Source organism: Mya arenaria, chromosome 5 (genome assembly GCF_026914265.1).
Source record: "Mya arenaria isolate MELC-2E11 chromosome 5, ASM2691426v1".
Lineage (NCBI taxonomy): Eukaryota > Metazoa > Mollusca > Bivalvia > Myida > Myidae > Mya > Mya arenaria.
In genome coordinates, this window is record NC_069126.1 from 47,787,545 (window position 1) to 47,800,810 (window position 13,266).

The 13,266-nt window shown below is 36.8% G+C and overlaps 1 protein-coding gene across 2 annotated transcripts in view; it reads left to right on the forward strand.

Moving 5' to 3' along the window:
- Positions 1-13,266, forward strand: part of LOC128234313 (fibrocystin-L-like) — a 107,253-nt gene that overhangs the window by 44,344 nt on the left and 49,643 nt on the right. For both annotated transcript variants that reach the window (XM_052948482.1, XM_052948483.1), the window contains exons 28-36: positions 1,727-1,865; positions 3,135-3,321; positions 4,184-4,316; positions 5,923-6,037; positions 6,928-7,110; positions 7,497-7,594; positions 9,197-9,275; positions 9,937-11,292; positions 12,176-12,344. In XM_052948482.1, the coding sequence (XP_052804442.1) occupies positions 1,727-1,865; positions 3,135-3,321; positions 4,184-4,316; positions 5,923-6,037; positions 6,928-7,110; positions 7,497-7,594; positions 9,197-9,275; positions 9,937-11,292; positions 12,176-12,344 (2,459 nt within the window). The remainder of the gene's footprint in view (positions 1-1,726; positions 1,866-3,134; positions 3,322-4,183; positions 4,317-5,922; positions 6,038-6,927; positions 7,111-7,496; positions 7,595-9,196; positions 9,276-9,936; positions 11,293-12,175; positions 12,345-13,266) is intronic.

Below are 13,266 nucleotides of genomic sequence, written 5' to 3' on the forward strand. Positions count from 1 at the left end.
CAGACTTGGTGAGTAAACTGCCCTGTGACCAGTATAGATGTCCCTACCACCATCTACTGTACTGTACCCCCGTACTCAGACTTGGTGAGTAAACTGCCCTGTTACCAGTATAGATGTCCCTACCACCATCTACTGTACTGTACCGCCGTACTCAGACTTGGTGAATAAACTGCCCTGTGACCAGTATAGATGTCCCTACCACCATCTACTGTACTGTACCGCCAAACTCAGACTTGGTGAGTAAACTGCCCTGTGACCAGTATAGATGTCCCTACCACCATCTACTGTACTGTACCGCCGTACTCAGACTTGGTGAGTAAACTGCCCTGTGACCAGTATAGATGTCCCTACCACCATCTACTGTACTGTACCGCCAAACTCAGACTTGGTGAGTAAACTGCCCTGTGACCAGTATAGATGTCCCTACCACCATCTACTGTACTGTACCGCCAAACTCAGACTTGGTGAGTAAACTGCCCTGTGACCAGTATAGATGTCCCTACCACCATCTACTGTACTGTACCGCCAAACTCAGACTTGGTGAGTAAACTGCCCTGTGACCAGTATAGATGTCCCTACCACCATCTACTGTACTGTACCGCCAAACTCAGACTTGGTGAGTAAACTGCCCTGTTACCAGTATAGATGTCCCTACCACCATCTACTGTACTGTTCCCCCGTACTCAGACTTGGTGAGTAAACTGCCCTGTTACCAGTATAGATGTCCCTACCACCATCTACTGTACTGTACCCCCGTACTCAGACTTGGTGAGTAAACTGCCCTGTTACCAGTATAGATGTCCCTACCACCATCTACTGTACTGTACCCCCGTACTCAGACTTGGTGAGTAAACTGCCCTGTTACCAGTGTAGACGCATCTACAACTATCTATTGTACTGTAACACCATTGACCTAGTGAGTAAACTGCCCTGTGACCAGTATAGATGTCCCTACCACCATCTACTGTACTGTACCGCCAAACTCGGACTTGGTGAGTAAACTGCCCTGTTACCAGTATAGATGTCCCTACCACCATCTACTGTACTGTACCGCCAAACTCAGACTTGGTGAGTAAACTGCCCTGTTACCAGTATAGACGCATCTACAACTATCTATTGTACTGTAACACCATTGACCTAGTGAGTAAACTGCCCTGTGACCAGTAAAGACGTCCCTAAAACCATCCACTGTACTTTAGCACTGTACTCTGAACTAGTGAGTTAACTGCCCTGTGACCAGCATAGACACCCTGACGACCATTTGTTGCACTGTACCACCTACACAGACTTGTTGAATATAGTGCCCTGTTACCAGTATAGAGGCCCCTACAACCATGAACAAACACATGAATGATTGTGATTACGGAGACAGTGGAAAAATGGAGTAAACTGCTTTATTTGCAGTGTTGGCACACCGCTCAACCAAGGTGGGATATCAAACATAATAATATTCATTGTGATTAGAAATAAGAGGTTCCGGGAAGTTAACATTTAGCGCAATTCATGTTTGACAATTGATTTTTTTTTCAGCACATTACATGCCAACAATAGGGTACTGTTGAAGATTCAAATATATTTGAGACCTTAAAGAAACACAAAAAACATGTATGTATGAAAAGGTTTGTAAACTGAGCAGTTCCCATTTGATTAAGAGTATGGGAATGTAATGGTAGATGTTACACTTATAATGCTGATTCCCAATATTGTGCATATATATTTCTTACAGAGTGTGACCAATGACCAGACAGTAGCTGTTGAAGTGACCATTGGCTCAAGTACAATGTCCAGCTCAACGTCCTTCGTTTACACCGCGCTGAACGCCCAGATCACCTCAGTTACACCTCAGGAAACACTGAGTGTCTTAGGTATACCCATTTAAAAATCACACCAAAATCCAATGCTTGTGGATTTTCGACAAGACAGTAATTCAAATACCTACCAAAGAATTGTGTTCAAAACAGTGTTTATAGTCATTTTGATATTTTGTTTATTTACATTTGTGTAACATGCAATAAAATACCAATCCTAGCCAAAATAAAATTAATCATCATTAGTTAACAAGAAGGCGTGGAATTTCCGCAAATATATACTGCCACAAATATAACAAAAGATGCTGTAACTGCTTCACCAGTTTATAGTTTGTTTTTTTTTGGTTTCATCTTCAAATCAAATGAGTGTTCATTATTTTGTCACATGATGGCTTTGGTCCTTAGATAGTAAGTCCAATATATTCTGTAAAAGTGCCAAATAGAAATTACTGACTGATGAAAAAACGAAACCGGAAAAAGATTGTTGGTTTGGCATTTTTAAACAGTGTCATTGATATCATATGTACAGTTAAAATAATACTATCTTTTATAATGGTATTTTTTTAAATTAAAAGCTTTATGGCCACAAATTTCCCAGTAAAAAACGCCAAAAAATTGCTGATATTTTTTATCTGTAATTTGCTTTTTAAAAAGGTTTACACAAAGTGAGACCTTTTATTGGATTGCCTTTGGGGTCACTATGGTCAAGGTCAAGGTCACTGTGTCTCAAGAATAAAAGAATAAAAATGTTTGAAACCATTATGTGGTTCTGTATAGCTTATGTTAGTATTCACATATTGTTACCAAACTTTGTATGTTGGAATGGTTTAAGGAGACCTTTTATTGGATTGCGTTTGGGATCACTATGGTCAAGGTCAAGGTCACTGTGTCTCAAGAATAAAAATGTTGGAAACCATTATGTGGTTCTGTATAGCTTATGTTAGTATTCACATATTGTTACCAAACTTTGTATGTTGGAATGGTTTAAGGAGACCTTTCATTGGATTGCGTTTGAGGTCAAGGTTCATTGTTACTTAAAATAGAAAAACAGTTAGTACTGAATAACTTAAGTTAAAGTTGACATATTGTGACACAATTTGGTATGTAGAAAGGGTTTATAGAGAACTTTCATGGTATTGCATTTGAGACCCTTGAATCAAGAACAAGGTCCCTATTATTAATGATAAAAGGCTTGAAACTAAACATCTTTAGATAAGGTTGACATATTGTGACCAAACTTGTTATTTAGGGAGAGTTTATAGAGTCCCTTCATGAGATTGCATTTAGAAGAATAAAAATCTTTCATTTTAATCATCATCATTACAGGTGACCAGCTGATTGATATTGCTGGAACTGACATGGGGACTAGTGGTTCGGCCTTCCTCGATGGCGAGGCACTGGAAGTTGTATCCTGGACTGCCACTAGCATCCAGCTCCGCACACCAACCCCAACCCCTTTTGGAACTGACCTTGAACTCCTTGTTCAGTTGGGCTCTCAAGGGGCGCTGCTTATGTACGTATAATTTAACAAATAACATTGAAACATTGTTGATGTTTTGTGGTCTGCTTTTTGAAAGGACAAATTATTGTCATACTCTCTGTGGCCATAACTCAAAAACCATTTAAGATATTGAAATAAAACTTTGTACACATATTACTAGAGATATGATACAAATGTAAAGCAAGGCTATATATAAAGCATATATGCCATATCCCCGGCGGGGGAAAAATCCCCCGGATTTTCGACCCATCCCCTGGTCCCCCGCTGGGAGATCCATATCCCCTGGAATTTAATTTTTTTTTTTTTTTTTTTTTTTTCAAAACTTGCTTAAGGTTGACAGTGGAAAGCATCAATAATATTATGAGTGTGAAATTACATGAAGGACCATTATGACTTAGTACAAAATTTATTGTAATTTGAGTGTATTTCTGTATTTATTCTTATAATGATTAATGCAGATATTGCACAAATTTCCGCCGTGTAAAAAATCCCCTGGTGTAATATCAAAATCCCCTGGAATTCCGACCAAAATACCCTAGGAAGCCTCTCAGAAATATGGCATGTATGTAATTATTGATTTATGCCCCATTTTCGACTGAAAAAAACAAGACAAACATTGGCTTTCCTTCTCAGGTTTTCTTGTGTTTTTGTGCATAAAAATATAGATCATAGGCATGCACCTATAATGTATCATTGACATTGTGCTCAACTAAACACTGTTCTGAGTGAGGATTGTTAACACTCTATTAAAATATGAATAATATATGATAATTTGAAAAATATTACCACAACATTTAATGCTTAACAATAATAATATTGTTACTTGGAAGTTGAACTTGGTAGTTCAACTGAGTCATCCTATTGTATCATACAGGAATGGAGCTATCCCTACCCTGTCCATTGCTTTCCGCGTAGACAATATTTATCCCACATCCGGCTCACTGAATGGTGGTACAAGGGTGACAGTGTCTGGCGATGGCTTCCCGACTGAGACAAGTGACATTTGGGTGAGTGATTGAACGTTTGAGTTATACTTATTTATTTAAGCTTCATTGTGAAGAAAGCTAAAAGTTAATATGAATTCTTCGAGAGTATGACTTACTTGGCAGGAGCCAGGGCCCAATTTCTCAAAACTTCTTAAGTCCCTTATAACAGGATTAAGCTAAGCTCACTATTTTTGTTTTTAAAAAAAATTGCGTAATATTAACTTTTTTAAAGACTTTTATACTTAGATAGGAATTAAATTTATGATTATCACTATAAACCATTTTCCTTTCAAAAAAGTTCAATTAAAGTATGTATTTTAGCTAATTAAAATAAGCTACTTAAGCCTGTTAAGCTTAAGAAGTTTTGAGAAATCGGGGCCAGTACTGTGTTGATCTGTTTAGAGAGACCAAGAGAACATTTCTGGTGGGGATCAAACCCTCATCCTTCTTGGTGTGAGGCAGAAAACTATTTCACTCTTTCCCGAAGGAAGATTTGATGTAAAAATTAAATAATTAAACATTAATTTCAGAGTGAAGTAACCCTGTGTCTCCCTCTCACCGAGGAGGTCTGTGGTTAGAGTCTCATCATTGGTCTTTTCTCTTTTCAAACGAAATTGGAGCAATTTTTTGAATTGCTGATATCTTTACTGTCCTAAGCTTGATTCTTACAGCTTTCATTGATGTCAGAACATTGAAAGAAATGACATAAGACTTGCCATGTACCATGAATTTCATTATAGACTGAATTTTTTATCAATCAATTTTTGAGAATTGATTATTATAATGATGTGTTATATTGTATAGAAATGTTAAACTAGTGAACAGGCCTAATTCATAAAGATCTTAGTTAAAAAATATAACTATGAATTTTTTTTAAAGAAAACTAACAGTGTTTTAACACCAAAAATATGGAAATAAGCAATGAAAAGGTCAAACTAATACCGGGTAAATGCATTTGAATAAATTTGATGAAAATAGAGGGTATTCAAAATATTTGTTGTTACAAAATCGATTTTTTTAAAAAGTTTTAGATTTTTACTAGGAAATTCATTGTATATGAATATGGTCTTATAGAGTGTGACAATCACTTACTAAGCATCTTTGGGAGATACATACTGTACATACCCCAATTTTTTTGAAACGTCTTAAGTTCCTTAAAAGAGGATTAAGCTAAGCTCATCATTTTTGTTTTTTAATAATTTGCATCATATCAACTTCGTTAAGAGTTTTTATATTCAAGATACCGGGTAGGAATTATCGTTATGATAATCACAATAAATTAAAATAATTATCAAAATCCAATTTAAGTATGTGTTTTGGCTAATTGAGATAAGCTACTGAAGACTGTTTGGCTTAAGAAGTTTCAAGAAATTGAGGCCAATTCCCAGACTTCACTAGTTTTTTGGGTCTCGTACAGTAATGGACATCACGCAAATAACTTAAAGAGTTATATATGGTAACCAAACCAAATTTTCAAACAGATAGTGTCTTTGTTTGTTATGCACTGATAAAGGCCGACATCGCTGAAACGTTGGCAAGTATTTTGATGTTTAGACTTCTTTTGTTATTACATTATAAACAAACCAACTAACAAATGATTAATATACTCTCCATCTCTCCATGCTAGGCTGCTGTGGGTGATACCAACTGCACAGTGTTGACTGCCACTCGTACCCAGGTCACATGCGAGATTGGCTCTACCTCAAAGACCCACAAAGTCGACAATATGGGAACCACTGGATGTAAGATGATAATATTTAAGAAAAATTTACATGATGCCAAGCCAAATAGATGTATGTATATGTATAACTGAAAATCCAATTAAAATATTGTATAAGCAAACAGCATTGGTCTGAAATGAAGTAGATTTTTTGTTAGACAAATTTAAAAGAAACCCAGGGAAGACTTACATCTGCATCATAGCAATTGAAAAAGTGATATTATCATTTTAATATATAACTGGTATAAAAACTGTTGATGTGATGTCATAAATGAAAAACGTTGAAGCGTCACAAAAGAGTAACAATTTTATTATTTTTTTACAAAAATTGTGCCTTTAAAAAAAAAATCATAAATATTATACTATGGTTATTTGCCCTTGAAGAATTGGGCAATAGTTATATGTAACGGGTTAGTAGGTGACCCAATATGGGACATATGGGGCAAAGGTGCATAGTGGGTCACCTACTTACCCTGTAATGTATATATCACATTGACAACCTGTTTAAATGTTTCATTTATTCATCTGAAAATTCATCGAAATCTGAAATCTGAAAATAGAGGCCATTTTGGTATGATATAGATTTGGTGACCCAATATGGAAAAATATGGGGTCACCACATGACCTGGACCAATGACATTGGATCATTTATGTTGGAGATGTGATATATGTCATTTCATGTCCGATTTCATTTAGAATTAAGAGCAAATATATAAACTGTATCAAAAATGTTTTTTAGGGTAATTTCTGTACATAAATTAATAATAACCAAGCAATTTCCTATCATTTAAGGGATCTAAATTAAACACTATTGTTAGTGTATCTACCAAAAAATTATGGTAACTTATTTTTGGATCAGGTTCCTACATAATGAGAAATGCCTCATTGAATATAATATCAAATCTATACCAGTTGGGCCATACTATGCCTGGAGTGTGACAGTTCTTGAAGCTGAGGTTGGACAAAAAGTTCATTGGAGCTGGGACACTGCAGATTTCCTCAACAACATCACACATCGGGTCGTACAGATTGCTGACCTCGCCAAGGCAGAGCCTCTCTCTGGAGGCATCTCGAGTGGTCCGGCCTCGCGTAAAGGTAGGTTAAACTTAGGTGGTTTGATCTTGAATATTTTTATGATTATTGTAATTATTTAGCATAATAGGTATTGCGAAAAATTATAATATATTTGTGATTTGAAAATTGGCATAAACAGTCAAACTACGGCAGTAGCCACTGTCAGTAATAAACAGTTAAAGCAGTCTGAAGTTACCTAAAATTGAAATAAGTTTATCAATAGGCAATTCATTTGCAAGTTTAATTTTAATGTTTATTAGTTTGTCTGTTGTTTGAAAAAAGAATTTGAGTTATTGTGATAATCTTCGACAATAATATAGTCAGATGAATATCAGTGCCATATATCAGACTTTAAGAATAAAGTTATCATACGAGGTTCAAATGTTTGATATTTGCTTATATTTTAGGCGAGTTCATCTGGGAATTTACAGCGCCAGGTGAATATCACTTCTGGAGTGGCTTTGTTGATGTGTATGACATCAAGAACTACAAAATGACTGTCAAGGTTTGTGACATAATGATTTTACTGATTTTTACCAGCTTCATGCATAAATTGAAGTTTAGTCAAAGAAAAAATCTGTGGGTGGGGAATTTTGGAATGGGTTAGGGGGAATGAAAATCATGATACATTTTCTTTGGCATTTGAAATCAAGGTAAAGATGTCTTATTGTTTGTACTTGAAACAGACAACTTTTGATTGTTTACATGTAGCTCTGTAAAGGTAAAATCGAAGGCAGGATATATCTTATGTTCATCTTATGATCTTAGATGAACATGTAACATAAACTCTGTAGAAGTGTGTAGCGATTATCATAATTATGTTAATATTCCAGTTTAAAAGTCTGCTATGTACATCATCATCATATATATGATTGAGAACCATTCACAATTTCTGAGTGATTACAAGTACTTTCATCGACCAAGCTCAGAGTGGGATTCATAGACTGGACCCCCTGATCAAGAAGCATATTATGTATTACTGATGGTCCGCTTTTCCACCAGTTTCTAGCTTTGTATGTTTAAGGGTATTAAACTGGTTTAAAAAAGGACAGGATGCTACACAGTGTGAGAAATAGGAAAGTTATCTTTGTTTAAAGTCTTCATTTGAAGCAAAGTATTGCCTTGCGATGTAGCATTGATCAAGCAATTTATCACATGGTATACACACACTGCAAGAGAAGAGGGATTAGGGGCTTAGGGCGGAAAAGGAACATTGGGCCGATTTTTCAGAACTTTGTTAAAGTTAACAACGTTGTTAATGTCATCGTTGTAAACTTTCAAATCTTGATTATTCTGGAATAAGGATGGAAATATTTCTTGTCTGCAGTATTTTGAACAAGGTTTGAATCACCTGTTTCAGCTGTCACTATAATAATCTGTTTAAAGCTGCACTCTCACAGATTGAACGTTTTGACAACTTTTTTATTTTTGTCTTGGAAAGAGACAATTTTTGTGAAAATCCATGGAAACAAATTAAATAAGACTGCTGAAAAAAAATTAGATCGCAGATTTTTGTATTTAAGTTCAAAAATTGATGTTTTATGCATTTTTCTTAAACCGTTAGTAACGGTTTAGTAACGATTTAGGCCATAAAACCATCATTTTCAATCGGAAATATGAAAATCTACGATCTGATTTTTTGTCAGCAATCTTATATCATTGGTTTGCAGATATTACCCAAAAATTTGCTCTTTCCAAGACAAAAAATAAAAAAGTTGTGAAAATAGTAAATCTGTGAGAGTGCAGCTTTAAAGTTGACAATAATGTTGTTAATCATGTTGTTAACTTTAACAAAGTTCAGGACATTCGGGCCATTGTTTTACAAACTTCTTGAAGAGCACCCTGTCATTGTTCTTCAGCTAAAACACATATATAATATGACAGAACATGTGTCCAGTTCAGCAGATTTTCTTCATCACCTGTAACTACTCTTTAAATTCAAATCATCAGGCAAAGGGTCCACAAGTATTGTGTTATATGGCATATGTGGGAATGGAACCCTCATCCTTATCCTCTTGCACCAGAAGCATACATTCAACAACTAGGCCAAACATCTACAGATTTGGCGCATGGCTTTATATATATATATTCATTTGTCTTTTTGCAGGTTTCTGAAAAAACTGCGAGTATTGAGCCCTTCTCAATGTTGGTAGCCGACACTGAGCCAGAATACAAGATAAACTCCGGTATGTTCTATGTTTATGTTGTATTAAACATAGTGTAATAGACAAGTGGCTTGTAATGATGTGATTTTTTTATATTTCCAATAGTCCAATAGTGTCAAGTTGGTATTCTTGCGCGTGAATGTTAGAAATTGGAAAAATGAAGGTACATGTTGAGCGAGTTTGAAGTATTATATTAAGATATACTGTGATCCATTTTTCAATTCATGTCAAGATGTCTTGTTTAAGTAACATTCTGGGCAAAACTTGTGGATCACATTCAAGATTTAGAAAATATCTTCAACTTGGCATTTGGAATATATACGATTTGTTGTAAAGATGACTGGTAAAAAACACTTTATTTTAAGTGTTCTCTTGGAAATAAAATTTTGAAATATTTTATTGTTAAAATTAGTATTGTTTTTGTATGTATGTTTATTTAATGTTAAGTTCATTGAAAGAAATTTCAGATGTTGGCACAGTCCTGATGACATTGTTGTTGGCATTAGCATAAACCTCATGTAAACATTTAAATCTTAGCCATTATTCGAAGTTGTTTTCAGATACTTACTAGTTACCAGTACATGTAGTGTAGTTATCTCTATCACATTCATTTATATAAAAAATAACAGTTGCAGATAAATGGCTTACAAATTAAAAAAAATAATCACAATTTTGCTTCCAGGAGTTGCTGATCCTACAGACAGTTCTGGCTGTGCCATGATGACTAGCGGCATTGCTGGCTGCACCCTGGAGAGCCTTACAGCTGCTGACTCGAAAAAGTTCAACTTTAGGTTCACACAATGCCGCACCCCAACATTGACGAGTGTGACCTTCTCTGATGCCCTGAGCACCTTGTCAAGGTCTGCAACTTCAAACACCATCATGTCATTTTCTGGCACTCAATTTTCGAATCACGACTGCGCCAATGTGGTAAAAATAGGAGACTGTGAGTGCACAGTGAGCTCTTCCACTGCAACATCTCTTGACTGCTCACCTAATGCCAACTGTGGCTATGTTGTGGGCCTTGATCAAACATTCTCTGTCAATGTTTTACAGTATGGCTTTGCTCAAAATACAATCTCTTCCCTGAGTGCAAAAACAGCAGTGTTCGTACCCAGCATTACTTCCATCGAGCCTACCACTGGCTCAGCTGCTGGTGGTACCTTGGTCACTATAGCAGGAGTGGGCTTTGATGCCCTTGAAGACATTGCGGTGAGCTTCAATGGAGCCTCAGCTAAGTGTGTATCAGTTAATCCCCTTGTTTGTGAGTCACCATCCTCAACCACTGGACAAATTACAGCCACAGTCAGCCAGTTCCCGGCCACTTGTCCTGGCACATGCATGTTTACATACTCCCTTGACAATACTCCAACCATCACTGCTGTTGAACCAACAAGTGTCTCTGGAGCTGACACCTTGACCTTTACTGGTACTGGGTTCAATGAGGGCACTGTTACTGTAGAAGTGGGCGGTGAAGATTGTACCCCAGTTACTGTGAATAGTGACCTGGAGGTCACATGCGATGTAACAGGTCTACCTGCAGGCGATAATATTGTCAAACTTAGGGTGGGAGGAAAGGGCTATGCCCAAACAAGCTCTAAAGTTAGTGGCACACCAAGCGCAACAGTTTCCCCAGCCACTGGCAGTACTAGCGGTGGAACAACCCTCACTTTTGCAGGTCATGGATTTAGCGGTGAGACAACTGTGGTTGCTGGAGATGTTTCTTGCATTGACGTTTCTGTAAATAGTCTATCAGAAATTACCTGCGTTACCGAGAGTAGCACTGCGGGGGCTGTCGACTGGATGATCACTTCCAATGGAGAAGCTTTCCCAGCAGTATCCTTCACATATGATGATTCGCTCAAACCAACGATTACTTCAATCTCGCCCTCTAGCGGTGACTCTCTAGGAGACCAGCTCCTGACCTTAGCTGGAAGTTTCTTCTATGAAGGCGTTGGAGTAACCGTTTGTGGAGATGCATGCGCTGTTGAAAGTGTCACTGATACTGAAATAGTGTGCCTTACACCAGCAAAAACAGGTATGTTACTTTTGATTTGCTTTGTTATTTGAGTAAACAAGTATGCCAGATTTTGAGGGCAAAATTTTATCAAAGATATTGTGATTTAATGCTAAAAAAAAGTGCTCTTACAAAAATATTGACATAGGTTTTTAGCTCTACTGGCCAAAGGCCAGAAGAGCTTATGTGATGGTAATGTGTACGTAGTTTGTGCGTCCATGCGTCCGTGCATCTGTAAACAATTCCTTGTTAATATTATACAGCCTTCAGTTTTGATTGTATCTCGATGAAACTTGTACAGTATCTACATATCCATTAGAGCTTGGTTCCTTTTGAAAACCAGCCAGATCCGCCCATGCATGCCTAGATTATGGGCCTTGATAGTATAAAAAGTCATTGTGCCTGTAAAAAATGCTTGTTAACACAATACAGTCTTCAGTTTTGATTGTATCTCGATGAAACTTGTACAGTATTCAGATATCCATAAGAGGTTGGTTCCTTTCGAAAACCAGCTAGATCTGCCTATGCATGCCTAGATTATGGGCCTTGAAATGATTATATTATGGGCCTTGATAGTATAAAAAAATGCTATTGTGTAAAAAATGCTTGCGAACATGATACAGTCTTCAGCTTTGATTGTATCTCGATGAAACTTGTACAGTATTCAGATATCCATAAGAGGTTGGTTCTTTTCAAAAACAGTGATGTTGACCACACAAACCCAGCCAGTAGAGCATAGGCCCTTTTGGGCCTCTTGTTTTTCTGTTCCTTCAAATACAATATACTTTTATATCTGTCTTTTATATTAATCTGAACATCCAATTTTGGCCTAATTAAGCTCAGGAAGAAGTGTGAACCATTTATCAATCCTTATAAATGCAACACAAATACTACTATTATTCAGATACTTCACCGTGTGACGTGAGTGTGACAGAGTCTGGGTCAGCTACATCAACAGCAGGCACACAGTATGCATTTGTGGATGGTGACGCACCTACCATAACCTCTGTCACTCCTTCGCGTGGTGGAACAGGGGGAGGTACCACAGTCACCTTGGCTGGGACAGGACTCACGTAAGATTATCATTTTTTTTATACCTCTGTGTAAATTTATATTGGAAGGGACAAATATTTATTATCTTCTGCATCCAATTGTATAAAATTGGTTCATTTTTTGGTTTAATCAAAGCCATCCAAAATGATTATTGATTGGTCAATATTTATCCAACAATAACAACCAACCAATCAAATTATTTTAATGAGACAACTAGCCAAAAGATAATTTGTGGACAACTTATCAAAGTTTTATACAGTTTGATTCAGCTTATCCTCATGGGGGTGGGGTGGGGGGGAGACCGAGGCCTCCTTTGTGGGGACTTAGGATGCTTGTTAGATTATCATTTGTAATGCTTCCATATAGGTTTATTGGTTTGCATATCAACAAGGGTGTTGGCTGTCACCCTTTATTAGGGCCGATTATGTTGTATTTGTGAAAAGAAAAAAGGCTTGGTTTATACTAGTTTATTTTAGCACGAAAGCTGATAGCTTATAAGATCACTCTCTCGTCTGTTTCCTGTGCAGAAACCAGTGCTGGTGTCCATTTTGAGAGGCTATGAGAATGTACCCTTAATGGGGACTGAACCCATAACCTCTTGGGTGAAAGGCGGACTTTTATACCACTAGACAACTCTCACCTTTTTAAAAGGCTTGTTAAAAAGTATTACTTTGTTTGGAAATGATTATCACCAGAGTTGTGCATTGGGTTGGATGAGCAGGAGGGGGAGGAGAGGGGTTAAACATTTCAGTACCTGGCGCAAAATTCTTGAACAATTAGGTCAATTCTCTTATAATCGGATAAAGCTAAGCTCACTATTTGATTTGTACATTTTTTTACGTATAAGGAAATTATTAATTTATAAGTTAACCACGATAAACTACTTTTTGTTATGTATAATTAGGTATAAGAAATTAAATATGATTCTTGAACCTGCTATGT